At 43.6% G+C, this 22032-nt stretch overlaps 1 protein-coding gene across 2 annotated transcripts in view; it reads right to left on the reverse strand.

The window, feature by feature from the left end:
* ACTN2 (actinin alpha 2) overlaps positions 1-22032 on the reverse strand; it is a 66258-nt gene that overhangs the window by 26255 nt on the left and 17971 nt on the right. For both annotated transcript variants that reach the window (XM_032312976.1, XM_032312975.1), the window contains exons 2-7: positions 13550-13664; positions 12523-12642; positions 11642-11728; positions 6460-6547; positions 4917-4995; positions 2051-2132 (exon numbers count right to left, since the gene is read on the reverse strand). In XM_032312976.1, the coding sequence (XP_032168867.1) occupies positions 2051-2132; positions 4917-4995; positions 6460-6547; positions 11642-11728; positions 12523-12642; positions 13550-13664 (571 nt within the window). The remainder of the gene's footprint in view (positions 1-2050; positions 2133-4916; positions 4996-6459; positions 6548-11641; positions 11729-12522; positions 12643-13549; positions 13665-22032) is intronic.

Here is a 22032-nt window from a genome sequence, read left to right on the forward strand (position 1 = left end):
ATCCCAGGACCCTGGGATCATGACCTGAGCTGATGGCAGAGGCTTTAACCCACTGAGCCACCCAGGCACCCCAACTCCTCCATTATTTTATTGACTCTCTCCCTTTATAGAGTTTTTGAAAACCATCAATCAATTCGGAGGAGTGTATTTAAGTGTTAATGCCCAATAATGGTGTTTGTTAAAATGGTTAAATTAATGAATGGGTAAAATCAGAATCCTACTTTGAAGGTCCCTGTTATGAGCTTCACTGTATCCCTCAAAAGGATATGTTGGGGTCCTAACCGCCACCCTGGTACTGGTGACCATGACCTCATTCGCAAGAAGGCCTTTGTAGACAGAATCAAGTTAAAAGGTCCTGCTGAGAGAGGAAGGATCCTTCATCTAACATCACTGATGTCCTTACAAGAAAAAAAGAAAGAGAGGTAGAGACAGAGAGGGGGAGAGCAAGGCCACCCAAAGCCAAGGAACACATGGGGCTTTCTGAAGCTGGAAGAGACAAGGAAGGAACCTCCTCTACGGGCTCTGAATGAAGCATGGCCCTGCCAACAGCTTGGTTTCAGACTTACAGCCTCCAGAATCATAAGAGAATAAATTCCTGTGTCTTCAAGCCAATGAGTTTATGATAATTTATAATACAATCACCAGCAATAAGGAGGAACAGAAGACTGACAATGGACGATAATCAAGTTCTTTGCTTTTCCCCAGTAATCCCAATTAGGGGAAGAAATGGACCGTGAGGGAATCATAGTATTAACCACAAACGCAGTAACCTAAGTTCCTTGACGGCAGGACCCTGCCTGGTACATCTCATTCCCTCCCAAGGTACCTAGCCGAGGGTCTCGCCCGCGGCAGGCACTCAGTCTATGTCTGCTGAGTGGTAAGTGACTCACGAACAAGCGAAATGAACGGATGGTCTCCACTATCTGTGCTTTCTTTTTTTTTTTTTTTTTTTTTTTTTTTTTTTTTTTTTTTTTTTTTTTTTTTTTAAAGATTTTATTTATTAATTTGACAGAGAGAAATCACAAGTAGACGGAGAGGCAGCCAGAGAGAGAGAGAGAGGGAAGCAGGCTCTCTGCTGAGCAGAGAGCCCGATGTGGGACTCGATCCCAGGACTCTGAGATCATGACCTGAGCCGAAGGCAGCGGCTTAACCCACTGAGCCACCCAGGCGCCCTATCTGTGCTTTCTACAGCGGTGTGCCACAGAGCGACCCACACGAGTCTGTCTCATACAGAGGGCACACAAGTTATTTGAAACCAGTCCCCAGCATGAGGGATGCCCAGCAGCAAAATGCTTAGATGTTCCCGCAGATCTAACTAAACTAAATTTAATTCAGACCCAAAATGAAACATGGAAGTTTGAGAGGTATGCGGACGGCTGAATGCTCTGTATTCTCTGTTTCGATTCTCTACCTTCTGGCTGGAAGGAAGGATGTTTTCCCTTGTGGAGTCCTGAGCACTTCCCAAGAAGATTTATTTGCTAAGCTCGTCTCCATGTGGTAAGAAAAATAACAGTGTGTTGTTACAAAAATAAAAATAGTTTTTCTTTGCAGATCACAAACCCAAGCATTCCGTTTCTTTGCCAAAACTGAACTTTTTTACCGAATTCTTTTACTATAGTTTTGCTGGCATGGTTTTGAGCAGGATTTTTTTTTTTTTAAGATTTTATTTATTTATTTGACAGAGAGAGATCACAAGTAGGCAGAGAGGCAGGTAGAGAGAGAGAGGGGGAAGCAGGCTCCCTGCTGAGCAGAGAGCCCGATGTGGGACTCGATCCCAGGACCCTGGGATCATGACCTGAGCCAAAGGCAGAGGTTTTAATCTACTGAGCCACCCAGGTGCCCCTTGAGCATGATTTTTAAAAAGAATTCATGAACATGATACAAATGAAATGCTCTTCACACTCCTGTGGCCAATGACAGAAATGTCTTCAGATTCCTAAGTACGTCAGATGTAATCTGGCTACGAAGTCTTATAAATCCCTACTCACAGCCATGGCACGACTAGGCCACAGACTTTCTGCAAGTCAATAAAACACAATTTTCCTCTCACCTTCAGCATCCAGCATTTTAGGAATATCCAGGTGCTTCTCTGCAATTTCCATGGCCAGGTTGATATTTCCTATTGGGTCATCCTGCATGAAAAACGCACAACCAGTGTTTGAAAGTATCTTTCGAATAGGAGTTACGAGTAATGTGTTTGACACACCTCATTTCTAGGAGGAGATCTTTCCATGCACATAACCATTACAGTGTAAGTAATTTCCCTTCTTATCTTTTTCCAATCAGGTCAAATATTTAGAGAAACACCAAAAATGATATGAACCCCACACAGTGCATGCACACTTCAACTCACAAAATGTTTCATAAAAAAGCACATAATCATTCCAACAAAAGAAGCCCTATATCATTAAAACTTCTTTTTTTAAAAGATTTTATTTATTTATCTAACAGAGAAAGAGAGATCACAAGTAGGCAGAGAGGCAGGCAGATGGAGAGGAGGAAGCAGGCTCCCTGCTGAGCAGAGAACCCAATGTAGGGCTCGATCCCAGGACCCTAAGATCATGACCTGAGCTGAAGGCAGGGGCTTACCCTCTGAGCCACCCAGGAACCCCTAAAAGAAGACCTATCGTAATGCGAGCCTTACCTGCATAGTTTATGCATGTGTTTACAAAGCCAAATTGCTGAGTAAAATCTTCCCTTTTGTTTTAAATGTATAAGAAAAATTTCAGCCTTAAAAATAGATTGATTCTGACACTTTGTGAACACTATCTCATTTATACTGAGAGAGATAAAATGTGGCAGTGAAATATTTTCTTGGCTCAGCTACTGGCCATGTGACCTTGGGCAGATTGCTGAACTCCATACTTCGTTCATCCGTAAAGGTGGGATGATAACGGTACGTACTTCATCAGTACGTTATATTTCACTGTGCACCGCGAAGACAGAAGGAATATGCATGTATATGTAACATACACAAAATAATATGTATATATAACATACACATTAGAACATGTACTAATATACATATTTAATATGTGTGATATACACATATGTCATATGCACATGAGTACATACATACATATATAACAATATATTTATTTATAACACAGCCTAATCGAGAGCTATGTAAATATTAACTGCTAGTGCTCATTACTATCATTTCTCGCTCATCTTTGACAGCCAATTACCACAAGTCTGTTGACCATAGGTAATAAAAATCGATCATTCTAACGTGCTAACGAAACTAGTTCGATCTAGAACAATCCCTTCATTTTGCAAATGAGACAGAGACTCACTGAGAAAACAGACACCATCTTCGTGTTTGAAGCGTTTTAAAGTAAGTCCAGAATCAGAGAATATGGGCTTTGAAAAGTTGAGGATCTCTGGCAACCTTGTGTTCCGAACTGTGGGATTCACCTTTCCCTACAAGTCAATTCTCCACGAGCTCCCCTGCAGTCACCGGAAACCGGCCAGCAGACAGGCAAGGAGCAAGTAATAACAACGGAAAAGGGGGCCAAAGGGACCTCTTGCAATGACCATGCATAGCGCACAGGGGAGGGCGACATGCAGGGACGGATTCCACACCATGACACGGCCACTCAAGGGAGCAACCCCCTGTGCACACCAGCAACCAGAAGGACCAGGGCCCTAACCACCACATGCGGCAACGTTTTCTGGGCAGGCAGTGCCTTTAGTCCTAAATCCTGAGAGCACAGACTGTCTGCCACAAGGTTTAGGAGGGGCATGGACTTCTTTCTTCCATCACAGATTACATTTTTAAACTACTTTTCTGAAGAAAGAGTTCTGAGAATATTTGAAACTTAAGTACACTAAAGCTTAAGCTTAAAGAGAAAATTCAAATGTAGCGCTAAATTTTCTAAAGAGACCAAAACCAAAATTAATAACAAAACCCCTTTTCTTTAAAAAAAAAAAAAAATGTTTTTAAGGGAGCCCGGGTGCCTCAGTGGCCTGAGTCTCTGCCTTCAACTCAGGTCATGATCTCAGGGTCCTGGGATCCAGTCCCACATCGGGCTCTCTGCTCAGCAGGGAGCCTGCTTCCCTCTCTCTCTCTCTGCCTGCCTCTCTGGGGCTTGAACTCATAACCCCAAGATCAAAAGTCACATGCTCTTCAGACTGGGCCATCAGGCACCCTCAAACGCTCTTTTCTAAAACTACAACTGGGGCGCCTGGGTGGCTCAGTGGGTTAAGCCGCTGCCTTCGGCTTGGGTCATGATCTCGGGGTCCTGGGATCGAGTCCTGCGTTGGGCTCTCTGCTCTGCGGGGAGCCTGCTTCCTCCTCTCCCTCTCTCTGCCTGCCTGTCTGCCTGCTTGTGATCGCTGTCTGTCAAATAAATAAATAAATTCTTAAAAAAAAAATAAAAATAAAACTACAACTAATATCTTCTCTCAATCGCAAGATAATGGTAAAATGTCCCTCATGTGAGAAGTAAGTTAATCAGTTCTGAGTAAAAATGTCTGCATTTAAATCCTTCAGAAAAGGGTAAAGAGAATTTAAAAAGAAGGCTTCGAGTACTCAAACTTTTCTTTCCCCTCCCCCAGAAAAAGCCCATATATCTTCCCTTTTCATATTTACAATCTGGGAATGTAAAATCGCTAAGAAACATAAATAAAAACCTTCAGGGTAAATCAAGCCAAATTGACAAATGTATCTTAATTTGGGCCAAAAGGGTGACTTGGCTTTGGGTCTTGTCCCACCCTATTTAATATTAGTAATTAATTATTAATTAAAGTATTTTCCTGGCTGCCTTTCCCGTCTGCACCACGTGCCAGGCGAGCTGGGAGACTCAGCTGGCGGTAAGCTGCATGTTTGTGTGAGTTCAGTGCTGACGTGCTCACTTTCAGGGTGACATGCTGAGGGACAGAGAGGATGTGGCATGCCAGGCCCCCAGAATGACCTTGTTAAGTTTTGAGTAGTCAATGAGGTCAGGCCGATGTCTGTGGATGAGCGCACAGAGTCCAAGGCCATCCTTCCAGCTGCGCCACGGTCAGGAAGAACAGGAACACATGTTAATGCGGAGAAAGCAGCAGCTTATGTCTTGGACAGATGTAATCCTACAAGTGGTCCCTCCTGTCCTTCTGTCTGTCACACCCACCCTTGCCCTGAGACTCCTCCCTATCTGCTGGCCCAGTCCTGGCTCTGGGATGGGAGAACCAGCGACACCCTCTTCTCACCCTGCCCTCCTCCCTGGTCAGCACCCTCCTGTCCCCATCCCGCCTCCCCATCTCCCACAAGGACCCTCCTGAAGGGTCTGCCCAAAAACCACACACAAGGACGTCTACCCTTAAATGTCCAGGACATACATCCCCCTCAAGATCCTTAGTACACCTGAAAGTCACTATGAGCTCCCAGGGACTCCTCTGTCTTCATAAGGTCCTTCACATGTTTTCAAAAAGGCAAAGACACGGTAGCACCCGAGGGACTCAGCAAGGAGGAACCCGCACTCCTGGTCTGTCTCCCCAGAGACGCTCACGCAAACTGTTCTCTAGACAACCCCCGATTTTGAGCTTGCCAGAGGCGACTAGAAGTTCACTGAGGGGGCTACAGAGCTGAAGTTCTTGACCCAGTCTTGGGCAAAGGAGGAAAGGCGAGAAGGTCAATGAGTGGTAAGCTGACTTCCACACCTGCCTTCTCCTTTGGGGCTCCTCCTGTCCTCAAGACAGCGTGCTGTAGGGACAGAGAAGTCCTCTTTCCCACCTTTGCACACTGAAGGCCTGGCTCAGTGCCTGACACTTGGTAGATACTCTTGGTATTTGTCCACCCAGGAGAACCTCCCCCATTTTCCCTTGTGGCTCCTGCTTGCCCTTCGTTTCCCTGATAATCCACGGTGGCTGAGGACCTATTCCTATTCCTGAGTAACCCACCAAACCGAGGGTGAAAATACAGCCCTTCTACTCTCAGAAGACGTGCGTGAGGAGGAACACTGGCGCAAGTGATAAAACCATGCTCTGAGATTAAATTTAGACGCCATTCATGCATGTTCCTGTCATTTTACAAATACAAGTTTCCTCCTCCTCTCGATCCCCAGCGTACAAACTTGGCCGAGGAAGTGGCTTTCTCGGCAGCACAGAGAGAGGCACTGGGGTATGGACAGTAAGGCAGGGTGACACACAGACTCTGCCTCGGTGTCCCTGCTGAGAAGCCACGCCTGCTGCCTCCCGACAGCAGCAGGTGAAGGTCACGGTGAGATGCATGCCCACAGCCCCCAAATAGCGAAGGCCCATTCGGGGGCTGAGCGGTACCATGCTGTTTTACCAGCCCCTCAAAGCCACTGGATGGGTTCCCCAGAGGGATCTTAAGTATCAGAGATGCTACAGCCTTGGGTCCACGGCAGACGTAAAATGTGCCTCAGACAGGAGCCGGAAGATACTAGCAGACATAACCACGGCCCTCCCAGGACTCCAGAAGAATCTAAGAAGCCCAGTGCCTTCCTTGCTCACCTGGTGTGGAAGTTCTGAATGTTCACGTTTCTATAAGGAGCGGTTTTCCTTTGACACCAAAGCAGCAGACCTTCTTTGGCAGAGGTTTCTGTAATGACAGCCAAGAAACAGTGTCCACCTGGAAATACTCAGTACTTAAGGCACCCAACTCCCAGGCTTGATAAGAGACCTCCCGGGGCGGGGGGTGGAGACTACCAAATGCATCATCTCTTCTTGTGATCTCTGCTGGGACCCTGCTCCCGGGGACAGACTGCTGAGGACACCAAAGGGACTTGAAAAGGCCAGCACGGGGGCAACCACAAGCTACGACATCATAAACACAAAATCAGACAGCGGGGATATCGGCAAAGAATTGTTTTTAAGGTTTCGTTTAAAAACTTTCAAGTTTCTGGGGCACACCTGGGTGGCTCAGTGGGTTAAGCCTCTGCCTTCGGCTCGTGTCATGATCTCAGGGTCCTGGGATCAAGCCCTGCATCGGGCTTTCTGCTCACTGGAGGGCCTGCTTCCTCCTCTCTCTCTCTGCCTGCCTGTCTGCCTACTTGTGATCTCTGTCTGTCAAATAAATAAATAAAATCTTTTTAAAAATAAATAAATTGATAATAAAAATTTTCAAGCTTCACTTAAAAATTACTACAAGGCACTAGACTATGACTTCACTAACCTGTCATTTGATTCTTTTATCATCTTGGGTCAATGGGATGCACAGAGACCACCGTGTCTCAGATTTATTCCCTTACCCGCTGATTTGTATATACCAAAAGTCTTTTATTAGTACGATTCAGGTTTGGCCATTTGAGTTCTGATGAAGTAGAAACAATGGCAGGCCCCCCATGGTAGCACAAGGCAGGCCACTGAGGTCCCAGTTCTGAACCCCACATTCCCCAGTGGCCTTTCCTCCTCAGGCCGCTCTGCCCAGGACTGAGGGAGGGAGAGGCGCTGGAGCCAGCCATTCCTGTGTGGGTGCGGCTCCTCTGAGAGCCAAGGCTGAAGGGCTCCCCATCAGACCCTTCTCCCGGCAGACCTCCCTTCCCTTCGCCAGAACGGGTGTTGGCCAGGTGCCCTGGACGGCTCTCTCTTGGCCATTTCTGGTTCTTCATAGGCATTCCCCAATCCCCCCACCCCCAAAAAAAATCTCTGGCATGTCTGTTCTGGACTGAATGTTTGTGTTCCCCCACCCTCAAATTCCTATGTATTTTTTTGAAAAATATTTTACTTATTTATTTATTAGAGAGAAAGAGACAGAGAGGGAATGAGAGAGAAAGAGTATGAGGCGGGGAGGCTCAGAGGGAGAAGCAGACTCCCTGCTGAGCAGGGAGTCCAATGCAGGACTTGATCCCAGGACTCCAGGATCATGAACTGACACTGACCCACAGGAAGTTGCTTAACCAACTGAGCCACCTAGGCACACCCCCCTCCCCAAATTCCTATGTTAAAGCCCTGACCTTATTTAGAGATGGAGCCTTTGGGAGGCAATTAAGGTTAGATGAGATCATGAGGGTGGTGCTCCCAGGATGGGAGTAGAGCCCTTCTGAGAAGAGAGCTCTTCCTCTCCCTCTGCCATGAAGGATGTAGCAAGAGAGTGGCCATTTACAAGCCAAAATGAAGGTCTTTAGCCAAAACAGACCATGCTGGCAGCCTGATCTTGGATTTCCACCCTCTAGAACCATGAGAAAATAAATGTCTTTTGGTCAGGCCACCTGGTCTATGGTCTTCTGTTATGGCAGCTCAAGACGGCTAAGACTGTGTCTAATACCCTTCTGGCACCAGCTTCTTCTTGGAGGGCTCAAAATTACCTGCATCCAGACATCTCCTCAAAACTGTTCCCCCAAATCTAGGATTCTGCCTGTATTTAAGTGCTAACAATTTAGAAAATCCCTATAAACATGTGGACTCTTAACTAACACTGGGCCCTGGCCTTCCATTTTATTAAGGACTTCAAGTTGATTTTTTTTTTTCTGTAAAAAGTGTTCTATAATTATTTATCCTAATTGCCCATTCTCGTTCAGACTTTCCCATGATCCATAAACCAGCTGAAATAAACACACTCCCAAAATTTCACTTGCTAAAGGAATCACTTGAATCACTCCTATTCATGTCTCTTCTCCAGAAAATCTTATTAAGAAAAGCAACTGAACGTTCTAAGACTTTATTCAAATATTAACTGGTAAAAATGTTGAAAAATGGAAGTCCACACTGCCTGCCTTTGGGTCCCAACCGAGGTTACTAATAAGAAAAAGTACACTGGGGGGGTGCCTGGGTGGCTCAGTGGGTTAAGCCGCTGCCTTCGGCTCGGGTCATGATCTCAGGGTCCTGGGATCAAGTCCCGCATCGGGCTCTCTGCTCAATGGGGAGCCTGCTTCTCTCTCTCTCTTTCTCTCTCTCTGCCTGCCTCTCCATCTACTTGTGATCTCTCTCTGTCAAATAAATAAATAAAATCTTTAAAAAATATATTAAAAAAAAAAGAAAAAAAGAAAAAGAAAAAGTACACTGGGGCACCTGAGTGGCTCATTCATTAAGTATATGCCTTCGGCTCAGGTTATGATCCCAGGGTCCTGGGTTCAAGCCCTGTATATGGCTCCCTGCTCAGCAGGAAGCCTGATTCTCCTCCTCCCACTCCTCCTGCTGTGTTCCCCCTCGCGCTAGGTCTCTTTCTGTCAAATAAATAAAATATTTTTTAAAAAAGGAAAAAGTACATCAGGAGGAAATAATGCACTGTATTTTAGAAAGTTTAAGTGAAATTTAGGCTAGAAAGGCAAAGAGAGGTAAAGCAGATCAACAGAATCTCATCAAGTTTAAATCTGCCTAATTTCATGGAGTTTTACCTAATTTATGTCTGAATATGTCTGAACACTCTTATGCAATGAATGTCAACATTTTCTCCTTATTTCATTGGCTAACCTAATCAAAAAGGACTCTCTCCCACCCCAACACCATTGTCAGGTTTTCCTAGCCAGGTCTATTATGTCCCTGGCAGCGGTATACCCCACTCCCAGCAAGGAGAGCTTAAATCTGAAACATGGCCTTTTGGCACATGCAGAATCGTTGATGTGAAAAGCACATTATAAGCAGGTACTGCCATTTATCATTCCATCACAAAACATGAGAGATGCACCAAGCAAACCCCATCCACGTACAACGGGACCGCCCTCATTAGCAGGTGTGTTCATCTCTCATTTTATTTCCTGGAAGAAATCCATCATTCTTCCAAAGGACACTGGCTCCTCAAAGAATTCAATCATAATAACAATGACTTTTTGCACATGCTACACATCATGAAAACAAACTAAGATCATCTTTCTAGAGACCTCCAGAAATTAAGTGAGATTGTTGATAAATGACTCCAAAAAAGTGAAACAATAAAGAAAACAAAAATGTAAGTCAGCCAACTACCTCCTGAAAAACATCTACTTGGAAGAGATCTAGGGACTTTGCTAACCATATTCCTACTTTTGAATGTTTAACTTCTTAGTCTTTTGAAAAGCAGGTTAATGTATCTTTTTATTGTGATAACTTCACAAAATACTGTGACATCTTATTTTGGACACATCAACAATCACTCTAGGGAAAATGAAAAATGGATACCACTCATAGCTACATTTGAAATAGAATTCTAAATTAAACTATCACTAATTTGATATGTGTAACCCATCAGAAAAAACCCTGTAATAACCTCTGTAATATTTGTGGGAAAAGGATTCGCTAGACTAGCAAAAGCAACTATGTGAATAAGCTTTTTAAAAATAGTATTTTTTTAAGGTGAGCTCAGCTGTTTAAATATTAAAATTTGGAAGTATATGAAATTGGTAAAATTATTATAAATTACTGTTTTTTAATAAAGCAAGAACTTAGAAGAAGCATCTTATTATTTTCACTGGAAAGAAATGAATGTATCTTTAAAAACGCACATTGAAGGAAAGTTTTCAAATTCAGACTTTATAAATTCTGAGCCTGAATTATTGAGATTTTAATATCATTATATCTCACTTGGATTTTTATTTTTTTTAATATTTTTTATTTATTTATATGCCAGAGAGAGAGAGAAAGAGACAGCAAGAGAAGGAACACAACAGGGGGAGTAGGAGCGTGAGAAGCAGGCTTCCAGCTGAGCAGGGAGCCCAAAGTGGGGCTGAATCCCTGGGATCATGACTGAGCTGAAGGCAGACGCCCACTGACTGAGCCACCCAGGTGCCCCGCAGTTGGATTTTTAGATGACACAAATGGGGCTTCCATGCCAGAAGGGAGTAATCTAAGTGGTCAGAAATTCCTTAAGGGTAAGTGTTGTAGACTTCACGCCATCTGGCGCAACAGTAAGTAAATCACTGGTTTTTGACATTTGATGGTTGAATAGTAACTAAGATCACCTAAAAAGACCCACATCAGAGGGTCCTCTGTCCTGGGCAGAACTACAAACAATGTCCCCACCCTCACCATTCAGGTTCCTGGGTACCTGTTGGATGACAAAGGTACAAGAGGTTGACAATGGTTGGATGATCCAGACCACCTTTAAGTAGGTTCTGCAGCTACACATTTTGTGATTTGAGGGCTAAATAGGCAAAGTTCTAATTTTAAGAATGTCAATTTGACACTTTTCAACAGTGCTGAATTCATCAAAATATTTAGGAGTACAGTGGGCGAAAAAGACTAAAGATTTTCATCTTCTGTGGCAGTGCCAAGGACGATGGTTCTATTATAGTGATAGAACAGTTGTTAGGCCCAAAGATACAATAACAATGGAGATTTTGTTAACAGAAAGACAGAAAGCTGTAGAGACCGACACAGAGACGGAGAATGAAAGCAGGGACAGAGGGTGAATGAATGAACTCAGATTTCAACTGACTGCTTTTTTGCACCTGCAAGTCCACAGAACTGTTAGAGTTGGGAACCTATGACTATAATAAGCAATTAAAAGCCCCCAAAATGCTCATTTTAAAAAGCGACTTCTGTTCTGAACATGTGCTCATCTTTTCCAAAATGATTCCACCCCCATGAATGAAACAGTATTGCTGGGGTCCTTCCCATACAAATATAAAACCTGTGAAAACCCAACTCCCGTATCTTCCATTAAATCATGGAAATGACTGTTCAATTTTACAAGGTCTTATTTAAATTCTACTTTAGAAATTCAATCTACGAATGACTCCGAGTATCCTAATACAATCAGATTTTCAGCCGCATCTTTTACCTTCAACTGAAATATCCTGAATAGCAAAGCGAAGGATGATGGTCCAGATCATACCCAGCGTCATCTTCACGTTGCCATCCACAATTTCTTTAGGAAAGAAACAACAACAACAAATTCGCATAAAGGTGACATCATCAGTGCATACATTTTTCCTACAGCTTGTATGTTTCCCATAAGTTTTGACTTTAGAGCTATTGGAAAAAAAAATATATATATATATATATATAATAGAAAGACTAGTTCATGTTTTTATGTGTTGCAGTTATACAGTATTCATAACCAAATGTCTCTGGTTTAAATGAATTCTGAGTTAATAATAAGCATATATCTTGTAAATGCATAATCACTGAAAACAACCTGAGAGTTTCCAAAGCCCAAAGACTAGAGGGGCCAAGGTTCTGAGTAGTCAGTTTCAGAGAACCTGGGCTCATCTTCACCCTGATCCTTCAGGGCGCCCCAGGTGGGGCAAGGTCATGGTACTCAGCTGTAAAATAAACATAAGAAGCCGAGTCGTCTCAGTTCCTGCCGAACTTACTGGGGCTCCCAAACTCCCCAAGAAAGAAGAGGTCACTTCCCTCCTACTTATTAGTTCTTCATAAGAGTCACGGGGAAGGTTAAGCTCTTTCCCATCCCAATAATCAGGCTGAAGAAGACAGCATTATATTTGACTCTATTCTTTACAAATAATCCTAGAGCCTGGTCTGCCATTCATGCTACCTTTTCCTCTCATCTCTGTACCCCAGACCTTAGCACACAGCCTGACACCGTAAGGAGGCAAGCACCATAAGTGCCAGGAGGAATTGGCCCAGCGGCAGGCCGACCCACCTTCCACTGGGAAGTCAATGTGGCAAGCCGGGTCATTCCTATCACCCCTCATTTACCTTCAGCTCCGATGGACACCAGTTTCACGCCTTTGCTGGCTATGTAATCCAAGGCTTTGTTGACATTAGCAATTTTGTGGAACCGCATTTTTCCTCGGTCAGGTTTGGGCAGCCTTTCCCCTGTCGGATGAAGAAAGAATAGCGTAGACACATAGAAAGTAACCCCTTGACACGGAATCGAGACACCAAAATTCAGAGTTCATGCTTCCTTAAATGGAAATAGGTATGTGACTGTTTCTGATGGGTCTCTGGTTTTTGTAAACCACAAACCAAAAAAACTTTTAAGACCAATGGACCAGAGCAGAGCCATATGCTTTTCAGATCTGCCTGGGAGAGTCCGGTTTGGTCTACCAGCCAAACTTACAAAGGAGTCTAGAGAAAAGCTGGTTGGTAGCCCAGGAGCCTCTGGAGTTGCTGACTATTAGAGGAAATCAGGAGAGCCTGGTCCAAATCACAGCACTGGCTGCCAGGGCTCATGGCAGATACCCGATTATGAAGATATATGGATTGGGGCACACTCACCACCGCCCTTCTAGTCCCACTTCTTCAAGGGTGATCCCATCTCTCATCCAAAGTCTAAACCAGCCAACTCAAATTCAGAGCAAAATATAACCCCTCTGGGATTTGAGTTCATGTTTTCAGACTTATGGCAACATGTATCCTGGCTTTCTGCATGGAAGACCATGTCTGGGAGAGGCACCTGCTGGGCTTAGAGCAGAGAGAGGGCAGCACCATGGGGAGTCGCATAAATGTCATTTTTTTTCTTTTCTTATTCTGTTTCAAGGTGCGTGGTGCAAACATTATTTTAATAGGTCAATTTTAAACAGAATTTACTCCTTTTTCAGAGCAGAAAAATAACTCCAGGCAGATTGCTCTTCGGAAAGGTGTTCTCTGCCAATAATACTGTGTTCTGGCCCAGCCAGGTCAAAGGGCACATCTGAGGCAGTTGTTTCTAAATAGATGCGTATCCAGAGCCCACACACGGACGCGCGGGGTGCAGCAGGACACCTATACGTCCAAGACTAACCTGAGATGACTTCCAAAAGCAGCATGAGCTTAAGGCCATTCCTGAAGTCTTCCTCAATATTCTCAATCTGGGTGCCGGCCTTCCTTAGGTGGGAATTACACCAGGCAGTGAAAGTCTGCAACGAGAACCAAGCACTGCTTGACACGGCCCCAGCCCCATCGGGGTAACCCTCCACCCCATGCGGCCAACACTCAACTTCTTGCACACTCGAGACTGGAGCTCCCGGGGCCTTCTAGGGCAAGCACACAGAATTTTATGGAAAGGATGACTCGAGGCCTACGGTAAGATTTTAGTAGTTTCCCCTTTAGGGACAAAAAAAAAAAAAAAAAAATCATTTATTTGATATACCAGCCTGAGGGATTTATGCCTTCAGCTTAAAAAGGTACCATGTTCACACCTATGTCCTGACCTTCTGAAAACCTATTTCGTAGGAGATACGGACTAAATGAGAGCGTGTTTACTCCCTGCACACAACAAAAATAACCTTGCTTGTAGAATGGATGAATAAAGAATGTTTAAATAATGTTCATAATGGCTTACTTCGGAGCGGAGGGTGGGCGGTATTGTGTCACAGAAAGGAGAGGAGAGGAGGGCCCCCAAACCACTCATTAGCTACATCTTAGTTTATCCTGAATGTGCAACAGTGTTAAGCTAGTAACTAAATCAATTAAATAAATTTGCAGTATAGTCAATCATTAAAAATAAGGATAATAATAACAGTAATAAGGACCTCCTCCTGGCATATGCCAGGCCCTGGTCTAGACCCCGGATTTCAAAGTAGTTAGATAGAGCCCAGCCATGGAAGAGCTCCCAGTCTGGTCATGTTAACAAATCATGAAGACAGTCTTCAGTGGAAAGGTGGGCTGTATATCAAGAGGCATCCAAAGTCATTCTGTTTATTTTTCAAGCTGCTCTTAACTTGGTTTCCACTTGTGCACTATTTCCTGCCAAAACCATTTTAGAAGGGCTTGCGCAGCAGCTGCTGGCTAAGAATGCAAATGTCCCCTTGGGTTGCAACAGCTGTGGGGCTCCAGAACAAAGTGCCCAGCATGTTACTCTGTGCGGAGACATGCAAATAGGGTCTGTGTGACAGAGGAGAAAATGAATCCCTAAAAAATAGGTGGGTTCCGTGCAAGACCACAAAAAGATACTCTTTCTATAAAAATGATTTTCCTGGGTAACAGAAAATTTTCAAATCCAATAGTCACTTATTTCAACAAAGATGTGACAGCATTAAGTATAAGGGCAGAAAGAGAATGTAGGCATTTTCTTGGACTTAAAATAATTCATTTCACCCTGAGAGCCTAAAGGAATAATTATTTCTCCTAAAACACCACTAAACTTCAGTCAACTTAAAACAGAAGAGATACTTGAAACCATATGCTCTAGATCTACCTCCAGTCGACATGGTAGCCCCTAGCCATGGGTGGCTATTTAGGTATAAACTAACTAAAATGAAAGGAAATTAAAAATCTTAGTTCCTCAGTTGCATAAGCTACTTTTCAAGTACTCAAAAGCCACCTGTAGCTGGAGGTTAGTGAGCTGGACGGTGACCAAACTGAGCATTCCAGCAATACAGAAAGTTCAATGGGATAGCACTGTTCTAGAGAACCAAACTTTGGTGTTTGAAGCCAAGATTGTTAGGAAGAGTCTAACTTTTTTTTTTTATCTCAGTATCAATTTTATCTATTTGCTTTTTGAATAGGCGATACATTTCCCTGGCTCAAGATTCAAGTGCCACAAAAAGGGGATAAAGTGAAAAGCGTCCCTCTCTTCCTATTCCCAGGTACCCAGTTCCATTCTCCAGAGGACGGTTTTGCGTGTGTCTCTTCAAGGATCTTTGATACCTATGTAAGTACACAGACACACTCCTTTTTTTTTTTTTTTTTTTGTCCTTTAACCCATATCAGAATATAGACATTGTCCCGCACCTGGATTCTTTTTTTTAACCCACATAAAAAATATAACCTAGAGCTCTTTCCATTCCGCACAGATCATTCCTTCTGATGGCTGCATAGTATTCCACCATAGTACATATACTGTGCTGTGTGTAACTAGCTCCCTGTGGATGGACATTTTGGTTGTTTCTAGACAGTTATCTATCAGTAAAACACATCCTAGGCCCGTTTCCAGCAACCAAAACGACTTTAAATGTGTTTGGGTTTTGCATTTTTTTTTTTAAAACTGACAATGCTGAGACTAATCACAGACCTAAACTTTTGGGAAAGGCACAAGAAAACAGGTTGTGATTTTTTAAAATGGAATTGACAGAAAAATAGAATGATGTAAAATATTTAGAGAGTTGCCTTTATTTAGATTTGAATTTAAAAATGAGCAACTACTGCTGGTGCCAATTTCCTTATCTTGTCACCGTGTCACTTAAGTCCCTTCATAATAAAAGTGTCAGAAACACTTCTGAATATAATCCCAAAGCTGCAAGCTTCCTGACCCCGTGATGAAACACTGGTGAAGTCTGTTTGATACTACCTTTTTATAGGTATACTCACAATGAAGGTAATTTACCATAGGTAATTATCCCTTTGTGCAAATCCGGAAAATGAATTTAATCTAAAAGGTCAATTTATTTAGGTAAGTTTAATGAAGTGTCCCTATCTTTAATGAGCCCTTCTAAGAGCCAATAAAGGTTAAGGTAACTACCAACTTCCATGTGAAAAGGACCCCGACAGCGCTGGTATAATGGCCTTGCAAAGAGGCCGGTGTGCTCTGAAAAGGAATTTTAAGCTTTATTAGAATGTTTAATTTTCAGTCTATCTACAGTTTTAATTACCATAGCCTATAGAGACTGTTCTTAGGCATTTCCAGTCATCCTGGGTTTCTGTGAAAAGCCTGCTAATTATGCAGGAGACAAAGCCACAACAGCAAAGGCAAGACCCCACACATTTACCTGAAGGCTTCTCTGTGGCTAGCCTTGATACTTGACAGCAACGTGGGAACTCAATCTTGGAGGACTAGCGTGGCCAGGAGGTAGGTCCACATGGTTTTAGAGCCAGGCTCCTTGGATCAAACCAAACTACTTAGGACTTCTAAGAGAAATGGTGCTCTATGAACTAGACATGCCCACCAAGGAGAGAGGCCACGGTGTCCACAGGCCGTGGCTCAACCCAGAAGCTGCTCAGTCACGTGAGGTCCTCCAACCTCCTCTCCTGCTTCCTCTACCTTTCTTCTGGACAACAGCTCATTCCCTGCTCTTCTGCACCTAGTAATAAGACCCAGTGCTTCTGAAGCTCAAAAACAGGCACATAAAAACAAACAAACAAACAAAAAAAAACCTTTGAGAGCCATACAAAGAGAACCAAGATGGGACACCACAGACCCATCTACAGATGTTCCTGACTTATGACAGTTGGACTTACAAGTTTTTGACCTCACAGTGGTGTGAAAGCCATTCCTAGTCAGGAGGAACCATACTTGGAATTCTGAATCTGGGTATTTTCCCAAGCTAAGCTGTGTGGTACGATCCTCTCCTGTGATGCTGGGCAGGGCAGCAGCTCCCAAGCAGCCATGGGATCATGAGGGTCAACAACTTACAAACTTACCAACATTCTGCACCCATACACAGCCCTTCTGTTTTTCACTTTGGGTACAGTATTCAATCACGGGACCATCAACACTTTATTATGAAATAGACTTTGTGTTAGATGCTCTTGCCCAACTGTAGCCTAACATCAGTGTTCTGAGTACGGTTAAGAGCGGCTGGGCTGGACTATGATGTTTGGTAGGTTACATGGAGCCAATGTGTTTCTGACTTAAGATATTTTTAACTTACCATGGGGTTATCCAGATATAACTCCTATGTCAGTTAAAGAAGATCTGTATCTCCAGAAGAGAAAGGCTGATATTTGTAGCTCTTACCACCTTCCAAAGAAGCTCACAAGAAAACGAAGGGAAAGGATGTTCAAGACACATGTAGAAAAGATGGAAAGGCAGTGGAAGGCACTGTCTCCACACGTATATTCCCCAAACAACAGGAGCAAATATCAGCATCTCTTCCTGAAACATAAGGAATCACAACCCGGGAGACACTGGCCCAGATGGCTGGTCCTGCAGGAGCAGACTGGTCTCCAAGCTCATATAGACCCAACGTGGCCATGGCACCAAAATCTCTGTAAGCAACAGGGTACAAAGGAGAAGGGCCCAGAGATTAAGGGTTTAACCCTTAACCTTTAAGGCTGTGTTTTCATGGCTTTTAGGCTTATAGTATTATGTTTTCATGCAGGAAGTCTAAAGGACACTCAACTATGCTCAGTCCCTTCTCTATTATATTCTCTAATCTAGTGGCCCAGAAAACATTCCTCAACACCCAAAACATGGTGGTTGAGAACAATAGCAGTAGAAGGAGTTTCCCAGGATTATCTAATTAAGTTAACTTAATTAGTTAGTCCTGTTACGGACTAACACTTAACTAAGTGTTAGTCCTGTTCACTGGAAGGTGAGGCCATCTTCTTTCCTGAAGAACTTACTGGCAAAGTCCCTAGTCTACAAGAATGGTAAGCCTATTGTCTTTCTCAAAGTTAAATTCTCTGTGCGTGCTTAAGGGCAAAAAAAAAAAAAAAAAAAAAAAAAAAAGAATAAGTACTGTGTCTTTACTAACATGTTGAGATAAGCCTGTGCTACTGAATGATATACATTTGCATATGGTTTCTTTTTAAGTTAATTAACCCTATAGACCTAACAGCCTACACTGCAGACTTTTCCACAGACAAAAGGGAGAAAAGGTCTTTTAATCAAAATGATTAGTAACTGAGGTTATTTACATAACACAAGTTCATATCTCTACCTGGAGAGGATTATTACCCAGAAAAAGAAAAAAATAAAAACATCAATCTTGAGTCTGACACAGTTGTCTGGACACAAGTTGGTTTCATGCTATCAGATAATTATTAATTCTTTCAGCAATAAGATTTCTAGGCCTGGTCTCCTCTAAGACTATCTGTTCAACTTAGTATTCTATTTTCTTCAAACCAAAAATATGGCAAGACAACATCTATAAACTCCCTTTATACTTTTTAAACTAGCTTTTGCTCTGATAATAATAACATGAAATACGAATTTCAGATTCCATTTCCTGAAATGGGTACTCGGAAAAGTTTGTGGGGTTTCCCTGAACGGAACAGAACGGGGCGTGCTGAGGGCTAGGACATTCGGGCACAGCCCACAGCATGAAGCTTGCGGGGTAGGAAGGTCTGAAGCAGCTCTCAGCTTTCAAGCCCACCAATAATAACACAGCATTATCTGTCAGGTCCAAAACAGTTTAGGGCACTGTCAAAGTGTTCCATGATTTTGAGCTTGCTTTCGTCGGTCAGTAAAGGCATTGGGAGGCTCACCGCGTCGATCCTGGCCTGAATCCTTTGGGGAGGGATGAGTGGGCCCCAGGAAAGGGGGAGGCCGAGCCTGGTCCAGCCTGCAGTCGTGGCTCAGAACTCAGATTCTATTTCTGACTCTGATACCATGAAATTATTTGTCCTTCGTGTCCTGACACTTTCCCAGCTACAGAAAAAAAAGGGCGGGGGATAATAATTGTTATCATCAACTCTATGATAAACAGTTCAAAAGGTTATCAGGAGGAGAAGAACTACAGAAGCTGACCGGCCAACACCACCTATCACGTTGTTTCAGAACGCTCTCTCACGTACAACTAGCGGAAGCCAGTCTATGGTTTAAAGTTGATTGTCTAAAAAGGCTCCATTTATTTTTCTATTTACAACAATCACTTTTAAGGATATGTTATTTTCCACCTCATAGACTCCCAATTCAACAAGATTCCTTCTAATCACTTTCCTGGTTTTTGTTTGTTTTTTTTTATTAAACATTTGGAAAGTAAGGAGGTAGGGAGCATCTAGAAAGCTGCACCCATTTACAAACTCTCTGGTTAAGGAAGAAGAGGAGGTCAGAGCTGTTCCTGGGAAGTAAATGTGATTTCGGCTTTAGTGTTTAAAAAGGAGACACGCGGGGCACCTGGGTGGCTCAGGTGTTAAGCGTCTGCCTTCAGCTCAGTTCATGATCTCAGGGTCCTGGGATCGAGCCCCGCATTAGGCTCCCTGCGTGGTAGGGAGCCTGTTTCTCCCTCTCTCACCCCCCCTGCTTGTGTTCCCTCTCTCACTGTGTCACTCTCTGTCAAATGAATAAATAAAATTATAAAAAAAAAAAAAAACAGGAATGCCTGGGTGGCTCAGTAGGTTAAAGCCTCTGCCTTTAGCTCAGGTCATGATCCCAGGGTCCTGGGATAGAGTCCCGAATGGGGCTTCACTGCTCAGCAGGGAGCCTACTTCCCTTCCTCTCTCTCTGCTGCCTCACTGCCTACTTGTGATCTCTGTCAAATGAATAAATAAAATCTTAAAATAAAAATAAAAATAAAAAGGAGACATGGCCGTCACATAGAGCAGGGAGTTCTCTGCACAGGGAGGACAGAAAGTTCTGTCCCACACAGCTGGCAGAAGCAGAACTTTCTGTTTCACTACAAAGCTTCACAATCCCAGTCCCCTCAACCAAGAGACCCTGGTCCACGCACCAGGTGAGGACACGCACTGGGTGATGCATACAACGAGGCCATAGCAACATGGCCTTAAATTTAAATATTCAGGCACACAGCCATCTTATAAAATCTTTCAGCAAGGTTTCTGGACCCAGAAGCCACTCTCCAGTGAGGACTGCTCAACCTAATCTTCTGATCTGGAAAAATATTCCACATCTTCAAGGCTGCCAAGTGCCCAAGTATACCTTTCAACTCCTCACACGACATTTTAAAAAATCAACCAGAGAGAGAGAAGTATGGAAGCACGTAAGTGTCCACTCTAAGGATCCTGCATGTGTTACAACCAATGGTAAGATGTCTTGGAAGCCCATCTGGAGGCCTCATGCTCCCATGAGTTGCGTAAGCAGGCATCTAAGTACACAGTGGGCAGCCCTTTTGTTCTCTGCCCACGAATCTCTGCCAAGTCTCCAGGATCCTGCTAGATCCCACAGCAGGTGACGGCTCAGTGTAGCACCCCCTGAAACAAAGCCGCCCTAAAATCTGAATCCTGGCTCTGTGACCCTGAAACACAGCCGCCCTAAAATCTGAGTCCTGGCTCTGTGACCCGCTGAGGGCCCAGGGTGGCCAAGTCAGCCCCTCTTTCCTGTGACTTGTTGCTCGCCCCAAGGAATGCACTGTGTACCTATCCCAACTGGCTGACCGTGATGTCTGATAAATGAAAGAGAAAGCCAACTACTTCACAATACAGATGCGACAGAATCACAAAAGAACAGCAGTCGGTGGTGGCAATTCAAAGAAACTGGAAGTGCTTTGGGGTTTAAATTAAAAGGGAATTAAACCATTGCATAGAAAAAAACACATAGTCTACAGTCACGACTTAAGGCTCCTTGAGCAAAAGAATATTCCACCTCCAATAATCAAGCATAAACATGCACATTTCATAAACTGTGGCAGGGCACAGACAGAAAGAGGAGAGAAGAAGGTCTGAAATCCACGAATCCAGAAAGATGCAGGGTCTTCATCTTTTCCTGATTCTCCCCAAGCACTTCACACCACTGTTCACAGAACAAAGAGCATCAGTAGTGTACTGTGACTTCCTCAAGGAACAAAGTGTTCAGAGCATTAGTTTTCGCCCATAGAAATGTATTTTGTCCCTGCATTTTTAAAAAAGAATTTATTTGCATGAGACCATTAGTATAAAGGGCTAACTCGGTTCAAAATACACTAAGTATAAAGAGCTTCAAAATTAACTTGTAAAAAAGCAAATCCCAGTACATTCCACTGCAAATGGCAAGCCCATGATTGGTTTCTTGGGCTTTCGTTTGCCTGCAAGCAAGTGTACATTTTAGGAATCAAAAAGCTGAAATGACCGCAGTAGCCTCTGATCCTGTCTTGGTCACCTTTCCGTCACCCAAAGAACCCAGCATCCAGCCAGCATACCTGTAATTCACACAGAGAGAACTAGTACCCATTTCAAATTTTCAATACTTCAAATGGTCATGAATAAGTTGGAACCTCAACAGTACCAAAATTCTGTTTTAGAAAATTTTATTTATTTATTTATTTATTTGAGAGCCAGAGAGAGAGACTGAGAGAGTTAGGGGAGGAGTAGAGAGTGAGGGACAAGCAGACTCTATTCAGAGCACAGAGCCAGACGCTGGGCTTGATCCCAAGACCCTGAGACTGTGATCTGAGCTGAAATCAAGAGTCAGACGCTTAACCAACTGAGCCTCTGAGGCACCCCTAAAATGCTGCTTTTCACTTAACTTCTAGGGATACTCACAAATACCAACTTAATTATTCCGAGACCAAGGAAGAGGTGAAAAAAAGACGCGGCCCTCTTCTGTTGATTCACGCCCAACAAGTTCTGTCAGCAAGCAGGGCTCGGTGTTTCTTCCTACCCAAAGTTAGGACACCTCACAGTCTCAAATTGCAGGGCAGGCAATCCCAGGAACAACTGAAGGGGAGCTGTCACCCATGGAATCCTTGA

The sequence above is a fragment of the Mustela erminea genome, chromosome 14 (assembly GCF_009829155.1).
Source record: "Mustela erminea isolate mMusErm1 chromosome 14, mMusErm1.Pri, whole genome shotgun sequence".
Taxonomy (NCBI): domain Eukaryota; kingdom Metazoa; phylum Chordata; class Mammalia; order Carnivora; family Mustelidae; genus Mustela; species Mustela erminea.